Below are 15,987 nucleotides of genomic sequence, written 5' to 3'. Positions count from 1 at the left end.
ACAGCAAAGAAAAACTCAATGAATGATCTAAAATGCCTTGCTGTATCTCTAGACAAAATACCAAAATGCCATTACACAAAAAAGCCAGGCAGTGCATCAAGAAAATGCCAGTTGGACATACAACTGAATTACAATTATTGACATTAAAGACAGTATGTTCCAAAGAAAAGTATTACAAATTCAAATACTGTCAATTTAATCGTGCTTCCATTAAAATCAACAGCCAAACTGATACCAACTTTAATGACTGCAACTTTTTATCTCTTCTGACATGGAATACGCTATTTTTTGTAAATGGAAAGAGGCACTAAAGCCAGTAGTGACATACCATTGTCAAAGAGAGATGCTGACACATGTATAAAAGAAAAAATACACACAAATACAGACTGGTCAGAATGGAATGACAGCAGACCTGAGGAGAAGGACTGGAGGGTGTTGCTGCATGAGAAGGTCAATATGACCCAGCCACATGCACTTGCAGCCCAGAAAGCCAGCTGCATCCTGGGCTGGATCAAAACAGGCACGGCCAATAGGTCAAGGCAAGTGATTTTCCCCCTCTACTCCATTCCAGTGAGACCCCACCTGGAGTATTGCATCCAGCTCTGGGGCGCCCAAGAAGGACATGAAACCTGTTGAAGGAAGTTCAGACAAGGGCCACGGAGATGATGAGAGAGCTGGAGCACATGTCCTATGAAGACAAGCTTAAATAGTTGGGATCATTCAGCCTAGAAAAGAGAAGGCTCCAGGGATCATAGAATCATGGAATGGTTTGGGCTGGAAGTGACTTAAAGCTCATCTAGTTCCAACTCCTTTGTCATGGACAGGGACGCCTTCACTAGACCAGATTGTTCAGAGCTTTATTCAACTTGGTCTCATTATGGGACACCACATTACAGGTATACATATAACCATATATACATCCTGGAGATATTTCTATGGCCTTTCAGTACCTAAAAGGGACCTACAGGAGAGCTGGACTTTTCACAAGGGCTTGTAATGATACAACAAGGGGCGATGGTTTTAAACTGAGAGAAGGTAGATTTAGATTAGATGTTAGGAAGAAAATCTTTACTGCGAGGGTGGTGAAACACTGGCACAGGTTTCCTGAAGAAACTGAGCCCCATCCCTTGAAGTGTTCAAGGACAGCTTGAATGGGGCTTTGAGAAACCTGTTTTTATGGTAGGTGTGCAAGACACAGCAGGAGGTTGGAGCTAGATGATCTTTAAGGTCCCTTCCAACTCAAATCATTCTATGATTCTATGAACATGACAGTTCATTCCAAGTATAGTAATACAATCCCTCTTCTGTTCACAGGCTGTGAAATACTATCAACTGCTGTAAACAAATTCAATATTTTGTTTTATTTAAATTGATGAATGAAGATTACGGACTCAAGTATCTAACTAAGCATTTTTCCTTTTTAAATTAAAAAAGGAATTCGATCCTATGCATTACAGGTTTCTGAAAGCCCTGGTAAGAGAGCTACATGCTGTGAGAGAGAGACCTGAGTAACACTTCTGGTAGCCCATTTATTCACTGAAAAGCTTACAATAGGGATGTCAAGACTCTTCACAAATCTGGATCAGTTTTCCTAGTAATTTCACTAGAAATAAAACCTAGAAACTCAATTCATATCCAGTTTTCTCCATCATTTCCCATTTGAAAAGTAGCTTGGCTTGTAAACATTAACTTTTTTTACTCCCACCTCCAAACTTTGCCTTTTCTCACAGCTGATGCAACACCTGCAGGCAATACAAAAGACTCCAGTCAAAACAGAGAAAACACTCCAGCAATGTCAGACTGGGCGGCCCTTGGATTTTTTGCCTATTATTCCGCCACCTTATCAGTCCGGAAACAACTGGTTAAAACACGGAATTCATTTGCTCAGGAAAAACTGCTGAACACTGCCCTGAGAGTTGTTTTACACCGTTCTCTCCGTCACAGGCCTGCCAAACAGGAACCAGGGAAGCGGCTTAGCACGGCACTGTCCCTGATCCTCCCTGCTTCACTGAAGAGCAAAATTAGCTTTTCATTCCTGCCACTTCCCCTTGCTACATAGGAACAAAGAAAGGGAGTCTGCTCACCAACATAAATGCTTACCGCTGAAAATGTGCGACTCAAGATAACTCGTTTGTTCCGAAGAACAATAGAAATAAACAGGTTTTGTTGCCACACAACCTCACTCCATAATTCCTGCCTTTGTTGCTGTAAAATTACAACACTTTCAGTCAAAAGGTGGATTGTACCTAATATAAACACTGTCCTTCACACGACTTAAAAATAGCCCTTTGCAAAAACAAGAAAGAGAAAGGAGTATTAAGAAAGCTGCTTAAGCTCAGGCTACAGTCCTGCCCCCCTGCATCCCCAGTGAGCAGGCAGTGCTGCATCACACGCTGCACTCTCCTCTCTCCCTGCTCTGCTTTGCCACATGGAGCACCTTTCTTTGACTGTACTTTATAAAGCATTGGGAACAGTTTCTCTCCAAAAAATTGGCACTGACTTGTACCCTGTGGGTTGAATTCTTCTCCCCTTTCTGACTCATCCTAGGGACTATCTGCCTTATCACCAGGCCACAATAGCAGCAACTGCTTTCTCATCAAAGCCATGTGAAGGGAGGTTCCTGACTCGATCCTTCCCAGGCCCTGCAGAGGTCCATCACAGCTTATTGATGTGGGCTGCCTAAAATGTGTTCAGGCCTCCCTGGCTGGGAATTTGCTTCTTGCCATTTCCCTTCCCACCTCTCACTCCTGCACAGCTACCACCTGGCCCTCTCACGCGCACTCAAGCAGGTGAAACAACATTTTGGTGGTTGCCGCCAATCCGAGACCACAAAGGAACAAGCAAGCCAGACTGAAAACTGAACTCCTGACATTATGGCTTATTAAATCTTTGTCTTCTCTGTTTTTAAACCAGTTGCTGTCTTGTATTTCTCTACTGAAAGCCTAAATGTTTTTCTGGTTTAGGAGCAAGGGACAGGAAAAAGCAACAGAGCCTTGTGCACGTGACAAAAAATGCATGCCTCCTTACTTGTGACCATTTCTAGACTGCTGGGGTTTTTAAATTTAGGTACATGGTTTGCCCTGGTGCATCCTTCTCAAAATAGCTATTGCCAAAGCACATAAGTCAATGAAGAAGAGCTAGTTAAGATGCCTGACACAGGTTTGTGATTCAAAATGCAATATGCATTTCAAAGTTTCTTTGGAGTTCAAAGCACAGTTCAGGAACTGTGTGTGTGCAGCTGAATGCAACACACAAAACACACAAAAATGTGAGCCTAACCTTTATTGCACAAGAAGCTTAATGCTCTGTCCTAGACGAGGATTTAAGTACATTACATGAGACAAACTCCAAACAAAACATGTACAAAGCAGGTTATGAAAAAATGTATGTTTAAGTCCAGATTTTAAAAGTTAGGTTGGATCTACTGCTTCTTATTCCCTAAAGTCCTCATTTACAGGGGAAAGTGTCAGAATGGTAAAGGGTAAATCTCATCTCTGTGAAGTGATACCATGCAACTCCTTTGTGTCCTTACTAAAAAGGATCAGGAATTACTGCCAGGCTCTTACCCCATTTTCTCATTCCAGCTTCATAGGATTTTAGGTTTAAAGACAGTGCAGTGGTACAGACAGTTGTGTTACTCCACTGGAAGCTATTTTTAATCCTTTCAATTCCATTTCTGGATTTTAAATCTGCAGCATTTGTTGTTTTGTTTAATCAAGATTTGTTTCAGTTCACTGCTGCCATGACTGACTTCCAGCAAAGTACAAAGAAAATAATTCAAAATATAAAAACTGATAGGGGAATGGTATGTGACTTGCAGTGGAGCTGTGCAAAATTGCTCGCTTGAAAGGTTAGAAGCAGGGAACACAAGCCACTTACCAGACTCAACTCTGTAGTAGCATTTTGCATATTGTAATGTTCCAAAATGGCAATACTTCTAAAATGAAAAATGTATTTTAAATCCTACTAATTGGTCTGAGAATCATTAACTAACCTAGGGGAAACAACCCTGAAATCACCAGATTTTACTCCTGCTAAAAAATCCAAATGAGAAAAAACATCCAAAAATTAAAGAAAATAAAAACGTACACAAAAAAAAAACCCCTGTCACCCTCTCCTCACTAGGTGAGCTGCCTTTTCATGACTTGAATTAAAGAAAATAAAAACGTACACAAAAAAAAACACCCCTGTCACCCTGTCCTCACTAGGTGAGCAGCCTTTTCATGACTTATATCTCAAAGCATCAATTTTAGAGCCTCTCAACTTATTGAGACTGATCCCAAGAATCTAAAAACAATCTTGCCACTAACCAGAAAAATCTGTGTAACATTCAATTCTCTTTTTCTGTGTACATTCTAATTCTACTCAAGTTAGGAGGAGGGCGAAGGTCTTAGGAATTATGTGAAGCTCAGTTTTGTTTGCAGGCTGTCTCCAAAGGCACGATAAACTCCTTGATGCTCTTGCTTAAGATGCACCAAGTAGACAGTAGCTCAGTGAAGCAAACAATTTCTCCCATGACCAATGTTAAAAAGAGGAAGGCAATGCTCCCTCAGGGGGGCACTCCTACAGCGGTTTTATAAAACAGAAATAAGACTAGTACCTGCAGAAATACACCAGCTACTTCAAAACAAATAGCTCAGAGACCAGGAGGCACAGCAGAAAAGAACAAGCTGTGCTGATTATCTTGGACTCTCAGAAGGTGTTTGGCATCTTGAAGCCATGTTACTGCAAGTACACTGTTATCGCTAACTGGACAGCAATGCAGACATAACCCAAAATCAATGGCAGATGTTAGGCCGCAGTACTTGGAAGATCATTAATTATGGAATTAACTACATCATTAATCATCAGAATACTTGACAATTTAGATAATCAGCAAGTAATCCACAATTAGTGTTGTTACAGGCAGGTTATAATTGTGATTTGTGATATATATGTAGTACAGCTTACCTATGGTGTGAAACATATACAAATAATTACCTGGCAAAAAGAGAAGGGTACATTAAAAGAAATTAATTATTTTGTTCAGAGACTGTACTTCTAAAGAGTCGATTCTAAATAGAAACCCAACCTGAAAAGCATTAACAAGCTGGGGCAACTGATGCTACAATAATAAACTACTGTTAATTATTAAGTCTTTTGAACACTATGCTTGTATGCATTCACAATACATGGCTCAAACCAACTTTAAAAGATGGATTAAAATTCACTCCATACTACATAATCTGATTTGTAGTCAGCTACCATTAGTGGGAGTTATTTTGCCTACATTTTTCAACAGCAAAACAGACACAGCACACTGTGTTTTTAAAAATATTGAATTGTATAAATTTTATAACTCTGAAATGTCATAGTATATAATTTGTCCTCAGAGTTCTTTGGTACATTTTGGTTTCATTTGCATTTTGTAGATGTTCTGCTAATGGAATGGAATTATAAAACATTCACAGATATGGATGGCTACATGGATTATGTGATTTAAAACACAACAAAGACAATCACACAATTACATTGTTTTGTCCCTTCACCTCTTAATGTCACGTCTTTTCTTGGAGATTACTCATAGGGAAACTACCAACTTTCATATAAGAAAAGTTAAAAAGGGCTCCGTCATTCCCTAAAAATCTTCTTAGTGGGCTTTTCTTAATTATGTTCAATAAGGTCAGACAAACTCAGAAAATCACTGGGAGGAAGTTTTGTGTATCTGGGAGGTTTTGTGAGGAACACATGCATTTGTGCCAAAGGATGTTGGAGTTTTGGACTCAAATGAATAGCAGCTTAGGAAACAGACTTGGTACTATGTTATTCACCCATCAGTGAGTCCTTTGTCTTCCCCACTATTCATGCAGTCACCTGAGCTGTCACCTAACTTGGAGCCATATTCTCAAAAGATCCACATATACCCTCTCTCGTCTTCCTGCCCTTCTCCCAGCTGCTTGCAGCTAACTTCCTGCCTTCCCCCACAACAAACTCTGTGAAGAAGAAAAATATGAAAACTGATGAAAAGAGTTCAGAAACAATGAAAAATTGCAAATGTCAGCACTCAAGTGAGGAAATTGCATCACAGATCTCTGAGAGGATGGAGGCAACCAAAAACGGAGACAATTAACCGTAAGCTCTTGAAATGGTGACAGCACTTCCTCGAGAATAAATGAGCTTATTTACAATAAGACCAGTGAAGTTACAGTATTTAACAGTGATTCCCTGCACCGCCATGGATATTAACATAGCATAAGATGTTTTGGCACATCAGCTAAATTGCAGTACCTGACTAGGTATTATTTCAGATTATATGCAGCAAATACAAAGAAAATGACTTAGTGTACTCCACAGTGAAAGAAAGATTATGCAGAAATTTCAACATTTCCAGCAGCAAGGAGAGCACATAGAATCCATTACAGATAGGCTCAGGCATCTATTACACATCAGCTGATGTGTGGTAATCTGCTAAACTGCAGTACCCCATCCAAGTATGTAAGGGCTCACCTATGAATAACAGTGAACAGTCCAGATGGCAGGTCTTGAAGAGAAAGAGGATGGGAAAGGTTATCCTTCTGTTTTTATGGCCAAACACCCTTATTACTCAGACATCAGTTAGATGTATCATATTGTCAGGAATCTGACACAGATTATTATTAATTACATTAATAACATTTGAAACACTCAGAGGTTGCATGTATTTTTATGAACATGTTAATTTACCTTAAAATTAATAGTCAGAGTCAAGGCTTCTTCTACTAAAATTGCCCTGTCCACATCAGCCTTTTGATTCAGAGCTAGAGTGAGACTTGTGAGACTTTGAAGCACAACCCTCTTCTTACTGACTGCTGATTCCAGAGCAGTTCTGCTGCATAAAAACCAGACTCCTTTCAGAAGACAGGAAACTGGAAACTTCTCTACTAATTCACTATACAGATGGGGACATTACAGACTTGGACAGAAGTGACACAGTCACACATTTACTCAGTATTCAGTACTCCTGAACCACCCACCACATTCACAAAACCTTCCAGTACATTCCACATTATAAACCACTGAGTTACATTCAATGTCAGCCACAAAATTGTCTGTGGGGTGCTCTATCCTCTTCTCCCACCATCCACTGAGGCTAACACCACAGGCTGGTCCTCATTATTTCAGTGAAGACAGAAAGGCTTTTTGGCAGCACTGAAAAGCGTTCTCAACACTAGTATCAAATTGGTAACGTGAGGTCTTGATGTAAGGTCAGAGAACCATTGGAGTGTCCTGAGTTGGAAAGGACACTTAAATATTATGGATATCAACTCCCTGCTCCTCACAGGAGTACCTAAAACCAAACCATATGACAGAGAGCATCACCTAGACACTCCTTGAACTCTGAGAGGCAACAAAATACACACTGCCCTTTCACCCTGACAGATGTATGACTAAACCGAGCTTGGACTTTGTGATCAGGATATAGCCTCATGCTCCAGAGAGTCAGGTAGCACACAGCTTCTCCCACATGCTGAAGTGAACCCCAGCTCTGCTAATAATGCCTGCCCCTCTAGAAAAGGCACCAGTATTACCTCATCGAGCCTGCAGACAATTATAAAAGATCCACATCATACAGTTTGCTGAGATGTCCGTAAGCCTACCCTGAATCCTTTCCAGGAAGCCCTGACAATGCAGTTGCACCAATTCCTAGGAACCTCGGACAGAACACTGGATGCAAATGTGGACCCTTTGAATACCAGCTATCAAACCTAGGAACACACTAGCAGAGGCAAAAGGAAATGAATAAGTATGCTCTTTCGTGTCTGCAAGTATTGCATCCACTGCCAGGCATCCCACATTCCAAGAATAAAATGTTCCTGGCACTCCAAACTCATCTTTTGGAGAAGGACTTTCTGTTTCATTGTGGGTGAAACAATCACAGAAGAAAAGACTCCAGAAAGTTCTTCAGCATTTTCTTTTCCTTAGAAGAAAAAGGGCTCAAAAGGGACAAATTGAGTTCACTTGAGACGTCCTCACAGATCAGATGCTGCAGCCACAGAAAGGAGTCCACTGTAGCCTCCCAGAGTACCTGCAGTGGACATTGCCAAACCTATCATGAGAATATGATGGGGCAACAAATACCTGGCTACCTGAAACAGCAAATGCAGAAACAAGACTCTGCCACGCCTGACACTGGTAACTGGGGCGCTGCTGTTAGGGTGTTGCTTTCAAGAACAGCATGGTGGAAGAGCAACACTGTACCTCCTAGGGAGGTCTGCAGTCAAGGAACCCCCATCTTTGGGATGGCTTTTCTTCAGAAAGCTTCAAACCGTAAGTATGGTAACAATATTGAGTACAGGGGAACAAATAAAATACAATTAAAACTTTCCAAACTTCACGTGAAGATGGAGGAGCTTCAATAACATCTCCATGCTACTGGTCTGCTCTTATTAAACTAAGTTACTTGTTTGTGGAGACATAGACTGTATTTTCACAGGAAGGAGAAAAAACATTGAACTACTATAGAACAGTAAGTAACTGTAAAATCTGTAAACCTTCCTACAGAAAAGCAGCACCCTAAGGGACTGTCCCCCTTAGTCTTTAGGATACAATCAGAATCCCATTCCTATGACAGCCACTATTATATTTATGTTTACTACTGGACAGAACAAACGGATATTGCATTCAGAGTAAAGACTTGAACTGAGGATTCAAAGATTCTAAAGCAACAAGTATTGCTAATCTAAATCAAACTTGAAGACTATACTGTAATAAAATCTATTGGCATTCAATTCCAGCATCCCTAATGAACTGAAAGAACGAGTGAATTTATTACAGAGAAATAGAGTTAATTGACTGAAATCAATAGCAAAATTTCTAGACTTTTTTCAACATAATTAGTTCACCCATATTTAGAGCATGTGTGCATTTCATACACTTCTATAAATATATGTAAACATATAAACACAGCCATATGTATGTAAAAACAAACATTTAGCATCACGTACAAAAATGTAATTAAGATGAAGATCAACTAGACATACTGAAAGGTATTTTGATTTAAAGTTAAAATGATGATTAAGAACCAGATGGCTATTATGAGAAACAAAATTTCATAAAAAGTAAAACATACCTGATAAAAATTGGGCCAGAAAGTACTAATTGCCAGTTCTGCTCTGTTCCAAGTAGCAGTGATAGATGTGTTCCAGACTGGGTTACCAACAGGACCATCATTAACCTTCACATACACATTCAAAGTGCCAGGGCTAGCTCCACTCTTGCTTGAAACATAATAGTGAAAATCAATACAATGTGTATCATTTTCTTTCAGATGGGGCATCAGGAGGTGAGCTTTCTGTCCCGCAAATCTCCCAGATGTATTCACCAACATGAAAGAACCTGCAAAAACAAAGTGACTGATTCAATTTCTTCCTTTTTTTTCCTCTTCCTAATTTGGTAATATCTGTAACTAAAGCATAATTTAAAAAATGATACTAATTTAACCATTTTTCTTCTACTAACATAACAGTAATTTGTATTTGGAAGGTATTTAATCTCAAATTACTTTTTGCAGAATCTCAATATTCTTTCATAAAGCTAGTAAACAGTACAATCTTTATTCTACAGGTGGGGAAGGAAAGCAACAAAAAACCCTCGAACACTGAAGCAATCTGCACTGTGGTAAATCTACAGATGGTAGTACAGAATCAGCTGTAGTTCTCAACTACCTGAGGGCTTCTAAAGTCAAAGTCTCTGCTGGGTTTGCCTGGCAAGGCTGTGGTCATGGGGGAGCTACAGGAGCAGCTTCTTGTGAGCAGCTTCCCCACATGTCCTACAGAGCCAGTGCCAGTCGGCTCCAGGACAGCCCCACTGCTGGCCAAGGCCAAGCTCATCAGTGACGGTGGTAGCACCTCTGGGATAATGTAATTTGAAAGGTGAGAAAAAAGAAACCTTCAGAACTGCAGCTGAAGAGAGGAGTGAGAATATGTGAGAGAAACAGCCCCGAAGACACCAAGCTCAGTGAAGGAAGTGGAGCAGGAGGTGGTCCAGGCATTGGAGGAGAGACCTCCTGCAGCCCGGGTGCAGACTATGGGGAGTCAGGCTGGTCCCTGCAGCCCATGGAGAGTGTGGATAGAGCAGAGATCCACCTGCAGCCCATGGAGGGCCCCGCACCAGATCAACTGGATGGCCAAAGGAGGTGGTGATTTTGTGGGAAGTCCGCACTGGAGCAGGACACTCCAACTGGCAGGACTTGTGAGCCGGTGTGGGACCCACGCTGCAGCAATCTGCGCCTGCAGGACTGCATCCCATGGTAAGAGACTCCATGCCAGAGCAGGAGAAGACTGTGAGGAGGAAGGAGTGGAAGAGACAATGTGTGATGAACCAGTCCACTTCCTGTCCCTCTGCACTGCTGGGAGGGAGGAGAGAGAGAAAATTCAGGAGTGAAGCTGAGACCAGGATGAAGGGAAGCGTACTTGGTGTCCAGCCAGGGTCAATCCACCACAAGAGCTGCAATGAAATTTAAGAGAATTTTGTGTGTTCAGATGGTTAGATGCAGCATGGGATGCAGACAGTCTAAAACAGTCTCAATTCCTTAGCCTTCCTCTATATAATCACAAGTTACCTAACTTGACTAAGTGTGACAACTGTCTCCTCTCTTCAACAATCTGACAAAAGCATGAACAAACGAAAATACAAGTAAACCAGTAAGCTTTACAAGTAAAAAAAAAAGGTGGGGGTGAATTTTATACTATAGTCACAGCTTAAAAACAGCAAATTACAAGAAACGTAGAAGTATTCAAATAAAGTTACATTCAAACAACTCTCACATGAGCAGCTAGTCAATTTATACTCTATTTTTCAGTGCCTATTAATGTGTTTCATTGAAATGTACCTTCAAAATAATCATGTTGCAGAACTAAGGAATTTGAAAGACTGAACAGATGTTAGAAAAATACAACATGATTTCTGAGACATTCGTATTCTGGGCTGAACAAATGAAAAGGGAAGAATTCTATTAACAGACAACCTATGATATCATAGAAGGAAATAAAATTCAATATCCACTTTGAAAAGAAAACATGTCAATAAAACGCATGAGATAATTTAAACCCTGCATTTTTCATAAGTCCAGAAATGGATGTTATAGTTCCCTGCTACAAACACATAGTTAAGTGTTCTCATAAAAATGTAAGTACACATACTTGTCACACAGTTATTAGAAAAAATTTTTAATTTTTTTTTTTTTCTTACTTTGATGGGTGACAATACTTTTTAATGAGATGCAAGTCATTTCTTGAAATGGAATGTTGGAGAACCTTTGTTCAGACTGCATCTTTATGTCAAATAGGTTTAACTATTCAATAACAGCAGTTTTGCAGTTGAATTTAAATTATTTATCAAGTGTAATTTCCTTTCTAGCCAAGTTCATAAAATTGACAGAAATGGAACTGACTTATAATACAAAGGAATATAAATATTTTACTTCCTAAAAGGCATTACTCTATATTTAATTCACAGTCTGTTACTATAACATATTGGGACAAATACTTATTCATTAGTAACATAAACAGAAGTCACTGAGTATGGTTTTTTTCTTAAAAAAGGCAGGAAAGAAACTAATATTCTTTCAATCAATCAGTACATGCTCTGCCGTTCAATTAATTTATTTACATTTAAAATATAAACCCCTTAAAATAAGTATAATTTGCTAAGTTACAAGAACAATACTTAAAGCATTCATGAATTCACTAAAAATTAACTGGCAAGCTTTTTTATATGGAAACTATCAATCAAACAAACTACAAAAAACCCCACAGCACACCTTCTGACAGTGGATGAATTCGCCAGAATAGCTTATCATATACTGGGGCACATAAGAAATAAATAAAAAATAAAACTGAAACTATACACTGGTATATCCACTAGGAAACAGTTATCTGACAGGACAGAAGGATTCCACAAGAAAACATGCAAAATTATAATCATCTGAGTACTCATTCCTACGAAGAAAAGGCAAGTGCACATCTTACTATAAATACACTCATTTTATCACACTTATTTAATTTCCCTAAATGCACTTTCATGTGTAAATACATCGATGATGATAATTTCCTCAGTCAAAAAGTTTAAATGGGATTTACCTGGGTTTAGCCTGTAGGGCTATGTTTAGGCACTACATGCAATGTAGTAAAACCTAATGGTGCTCACCATTCATTGAATTCAGGCTTCTGTGATCCACAACCTTGCTGAATCACCTGTATTTCATCATTTTAGCTAAGGAGTTTAAATCAACAAAGCAGTGACTTTCCTACAGTCACTGTTGTTGTTTACAATTCCTCACAGAAAAATGGATCAGCAGTAATTCAGCAAATATTTGGTTCATACAAATATTAATTCTAAGAAGATGGAATACTTGAAAAAAGAAAATACAGATTTGCTCCAGAGTAACTGGGCAATTGAATATCCAGGTAATTCTCATTAGCATAAATGGAAATTTTCTGTGAAATACTGGACACAAAAAGATGCTATAAAGATAGAGTGACAGAAGAACTGAAAAAAGAAATGTTTAAAAAAGAAAATCTGACAACTAGAAAAGCAACATACAGTCCTACAAAAAATTATGGGAATGGCACAAGAGAGGTTTTCCAGTCACTTCTGCAAGTTTTCACCATGTCACCTCACCTTGTTAGAGACACTTTTTATATTGAGAATGTCAAACGCAATGAAATGAATGCAGGATCATTTTTCATGCATGAAGAAAATGTGACTTAGTGAGCAAAGAAAGTCACTTTGCTGATTTTTCACCAGTCTTATACATGGTTGAAGACAAATTATTAGTCTTCCTAATTAACATTAAAAAAAAGTACTGGCATTTTACTCATTCAGGCATCACTACTGGTTGATTTTGACTCTCAATAATTGAAAAATGTGCTAAATGATGGAGAGCAAAAAGTGATTTTAAGAACAGATATTCTATGTATTTACTAACAAAGCAACCTTCAGGTGCAGAAAGGTGTCAAAAATGCTGTGACTAGGCAGTTCACAAAATCATAGAAAGGCTCAGATCAGAAGGTACATACAAAAGGTTACTTTTTATTAGCAAAACAGCATTCCCTAAATGCCAGCCAACCCTACAGCCATCACCCACAAGAGATTGTGACTACTCTGAGTGCCCAAGACTAAGCATGGGACTGTTCAAGACACTGGAACTACTGAGCATGAGCAGATGAATTGTAAGGCTCAAGCATAATGAGTACCACTTTCAGACAAGGCAAACTCAACATAGGTGTTCTTTTATTTACTGTATTTCATAAACAAACCTATGTACAGACCATCTTGGAAGTATTGCAGAAAGCAGAGGACCTGAATTTAGTTACAATCCACCTTGCACTTTAACTCCTAAAGCTTGCAAACAAAACAGGTTTTGTATTCTATATTTTTTCATACTATTTACTGATGTTACAGGAGAAGGAAAATACATTTTCAGGTGACATTTGAAAATTATCTGGCTGCTGTAATTTGAGAAAACTCTCAAAGCATGACCAGCACTACCTAAAGAAGCTGTAACTTTCATTCAAATGCACCACTTCCAGACATCACCTAGTAGGTATGTGTACACAAACACCAGAGCTTGCACCCCTGAACTGGCATAATGAGGAGTCTCAAAATACACCAGCTGAGAGTCTTCCCTTCAGTGCCTCAGCTAACATCTATCAGTTCTGCTCATTAACTTACAAAGCATTATTGTCTCCAGGTGAATTTCAAGTCTTCTTTTGAGCAATATTTACTCATATTAAATTTAACGTGGTAATTTTAATCATTATTTATTACCCATCCTAAAAACATCATTAATCACAACTTTCAAGCTATTTATCTTCCAAATTTGCAACTATTCAAACTCTTGGAAAAAATCCATTGAAAATCCCTCATAAGTCCTGTGTATTTTTTTAAAAGATCAATTCACTTCTACCCCGACTGCCATCTTCGTTTCAGCAGAACAGTTAATAAGACTAATAAGCCTTATAATTCTTTCACTAAATTCTTAAAATTCTTAGTTCTTAATGTTCTTCCTCATCTCACATGCACAAACGCATCTCCCATTATTTTGTTAGAAATTGCTTTGATCAAGCTTGAACATGAAGTCACGTACTTCTGAATCCTGTATCTTTTGCCCCTTTTCCAATAGCCAGTAATATAAAAACCCCCCTGCTTTCTGACGAATGCTATTTACTTTTTCAAGCCTTTTCAATATTTAATGATTTTGACTACTCACCCTGTAATTTGTTTTTCTGTTTTCTTCATGACTATTCTATGTTTTCAAACACGGTACTGACATTTTGAAGGCTTCTTATATAACTTACATTACCTCAATGCAAAAAGCAAGCAATGTATAGTAGGGCCATACAAAGTACACAAGCTATTAGAGAAAACAACTGCATGTGCATAAATTCTGAGAGAGTTGTATCAAGTTTCAAATTCAGCTTCTGAAGCAATCACTGCATTTTTGGAAAAGCAGAAATAAAAGTAAGAAAGTACTTCAGGACAGGCAAACTCAGACCTAAAAAGACTTTTAAAACACAAAGCTTTCCAGCATCATATCCCCAGGTCTAGAACAGGCAAATTCTGGTTGAGTACTCTAAAGCAGGGAATAGCTATATATTTGAAACAATTAACTGAAATTAACTGAAAGTGAATAGAGGAGAATGTCTGGATCTTCCCAAAGTCCTAGTATCATGGAATCATTTAGGTTGGAAAAAGAATAGAATATTGTCGATACGGAACGAAGCTAATGCTGGGCTTGTATAGAACCTTCTGAAGGGCAGGGAGAAGGCATCACATCTGAATTGTAGTTCCACTCATGAACACAACTGGAAAGTTTTCTGTTTGGTTAGTTGTTTATTTGTTTGTAACAGGAAACCTGACCTGCCTGCATATAAAGTAAATGCACTACACGGTAGTTCTCCCTCTGTTTGGTAAGGAAGGTCAGGTGTGGTGTGGACTACGAAATCCCCAATGAATTGTGCTACTCCTCTTGTCCCTGGAGAGCCACCTTAGATGCAGCCCAAGCCTGAGGCAGTAAAGCAGTACCACCAGAGGTGGAAGGTTTCCTTATCACCCCAGTCACTCGGAAAACTCACATCAGCCAAAGTGTACAACTACTTGGGACAGTTTTTCACTTTTAAAGGAACCGTGCTCTGTTTGGGCTTCAAAGAGCGAAGTATGGTGCAGGGCAACATTCTTGTTTCATTTCTGTCATCCCACATTTGGCCTATCCCAATATGCTCTGCAGCTCCACCAGTATCTTCTACAGCCAGTGAGAACTGTGCTACAAACTGCTAAATCTGAAAACTGATTTATAAAACACTCTCACGATAGAAAGCTTCCCCAACAAGTTATGCAGAGTTTTCTTCAAATTCTCCCAAGACTCCTCATGATGCAGTCAGCTGGATTTCTATAAAGGTGACCTAATATATTTCACCAGCTATAACATTTTTTAACTTTTATGCTATGACTGGATTTCAAACATGCCAGAGCTTTGAGACAGATCTGTCTGCACCTTTTCTTTAAAGTGAACACATGAAAAAATACCATAAGGGCTTGAAAGAGAAGATGTTTCACTAGAACATAAACTTGAAAAACTGTCTTCTGTCTGAAAATCCAGATTCTTTTGAGAGAGAGGTAAAATACAGCCATTTGAAAACATACACCTTTTCTGCCCAACTATGTCTTTGCAACAAGGGCCCTTTTCCTCCAGACCTGCTTGGCACACTAGCAATCTTCAACAGCCTTTATGGATTCAACAAACTGTGTTCTCCTCTGGGTCAACAGAAAAACCTTCCCTGTTCTCATCATGCCTGGCCTAGTTTTGTGTGTCTTCCCCATTATGCCAAGAAAACTTCCCAAGTGCGAGCTCTCCAGTCAGCAGCTCTATTACTGCCTGCCCTATTGTTCCCTGGAAAAGCTTCTCCCACGGCCAGGTGCTCTCAAAGAAGAAACCCTCTTCTCCCCTTCTGAGAACTTCCCCTAACC

The 15,987-nt window shown here is 39.2% G+C and overlaps 1 protein-coding gene across 13 annotated transcripts in view; it reads right to left on the bottom strand.

Annotated features, from left to right (window-relative positions):
- Window positions 1–15,987, bottom strand: part of PTPRM (protein tyrosine phosphatase, receptor type M) — a 457,910-nt gene that overhangs the window by 313,768 nt on the left and 128,155 nt on the right. For all 13 annotated transcript variants that reach the window (XM_017738297.1, XM_017738298.1, XM_017738300.1 and 10 more), the window contains exon 3: window positions 9,089–9,354. In XM_017738297.1, coding sequence (XP_017593786.1) covers window positions 9,089–9,354 — 266 coding nt within the window. The remainder of the gene's footprint in view (window positions 1–9,088; window positions 9,355–15,987) is intronic.

Source organism: Corvus brachyrhynchos, unplaced genomic scaffold (genome assembly GCF_000691975.1).
Source record: "Corvus brachyrhynchos isolate BGI_N302 unplaced genomic scaffold, ASM69197v1 scaffold106, whole genome shotgun sequence".
Taxonomy (NCBI): domain Eukaryota; kingdom Metazoa; phylum Chordata; class Aves; order Passeriformes; family Corvidae; genus Corvus; species Corvus brachyrhynchos.
Note: the sequence above shows the minus strand (reverse complement) of the source record. Positions and strands in the feature narration are given on the sequence as shown.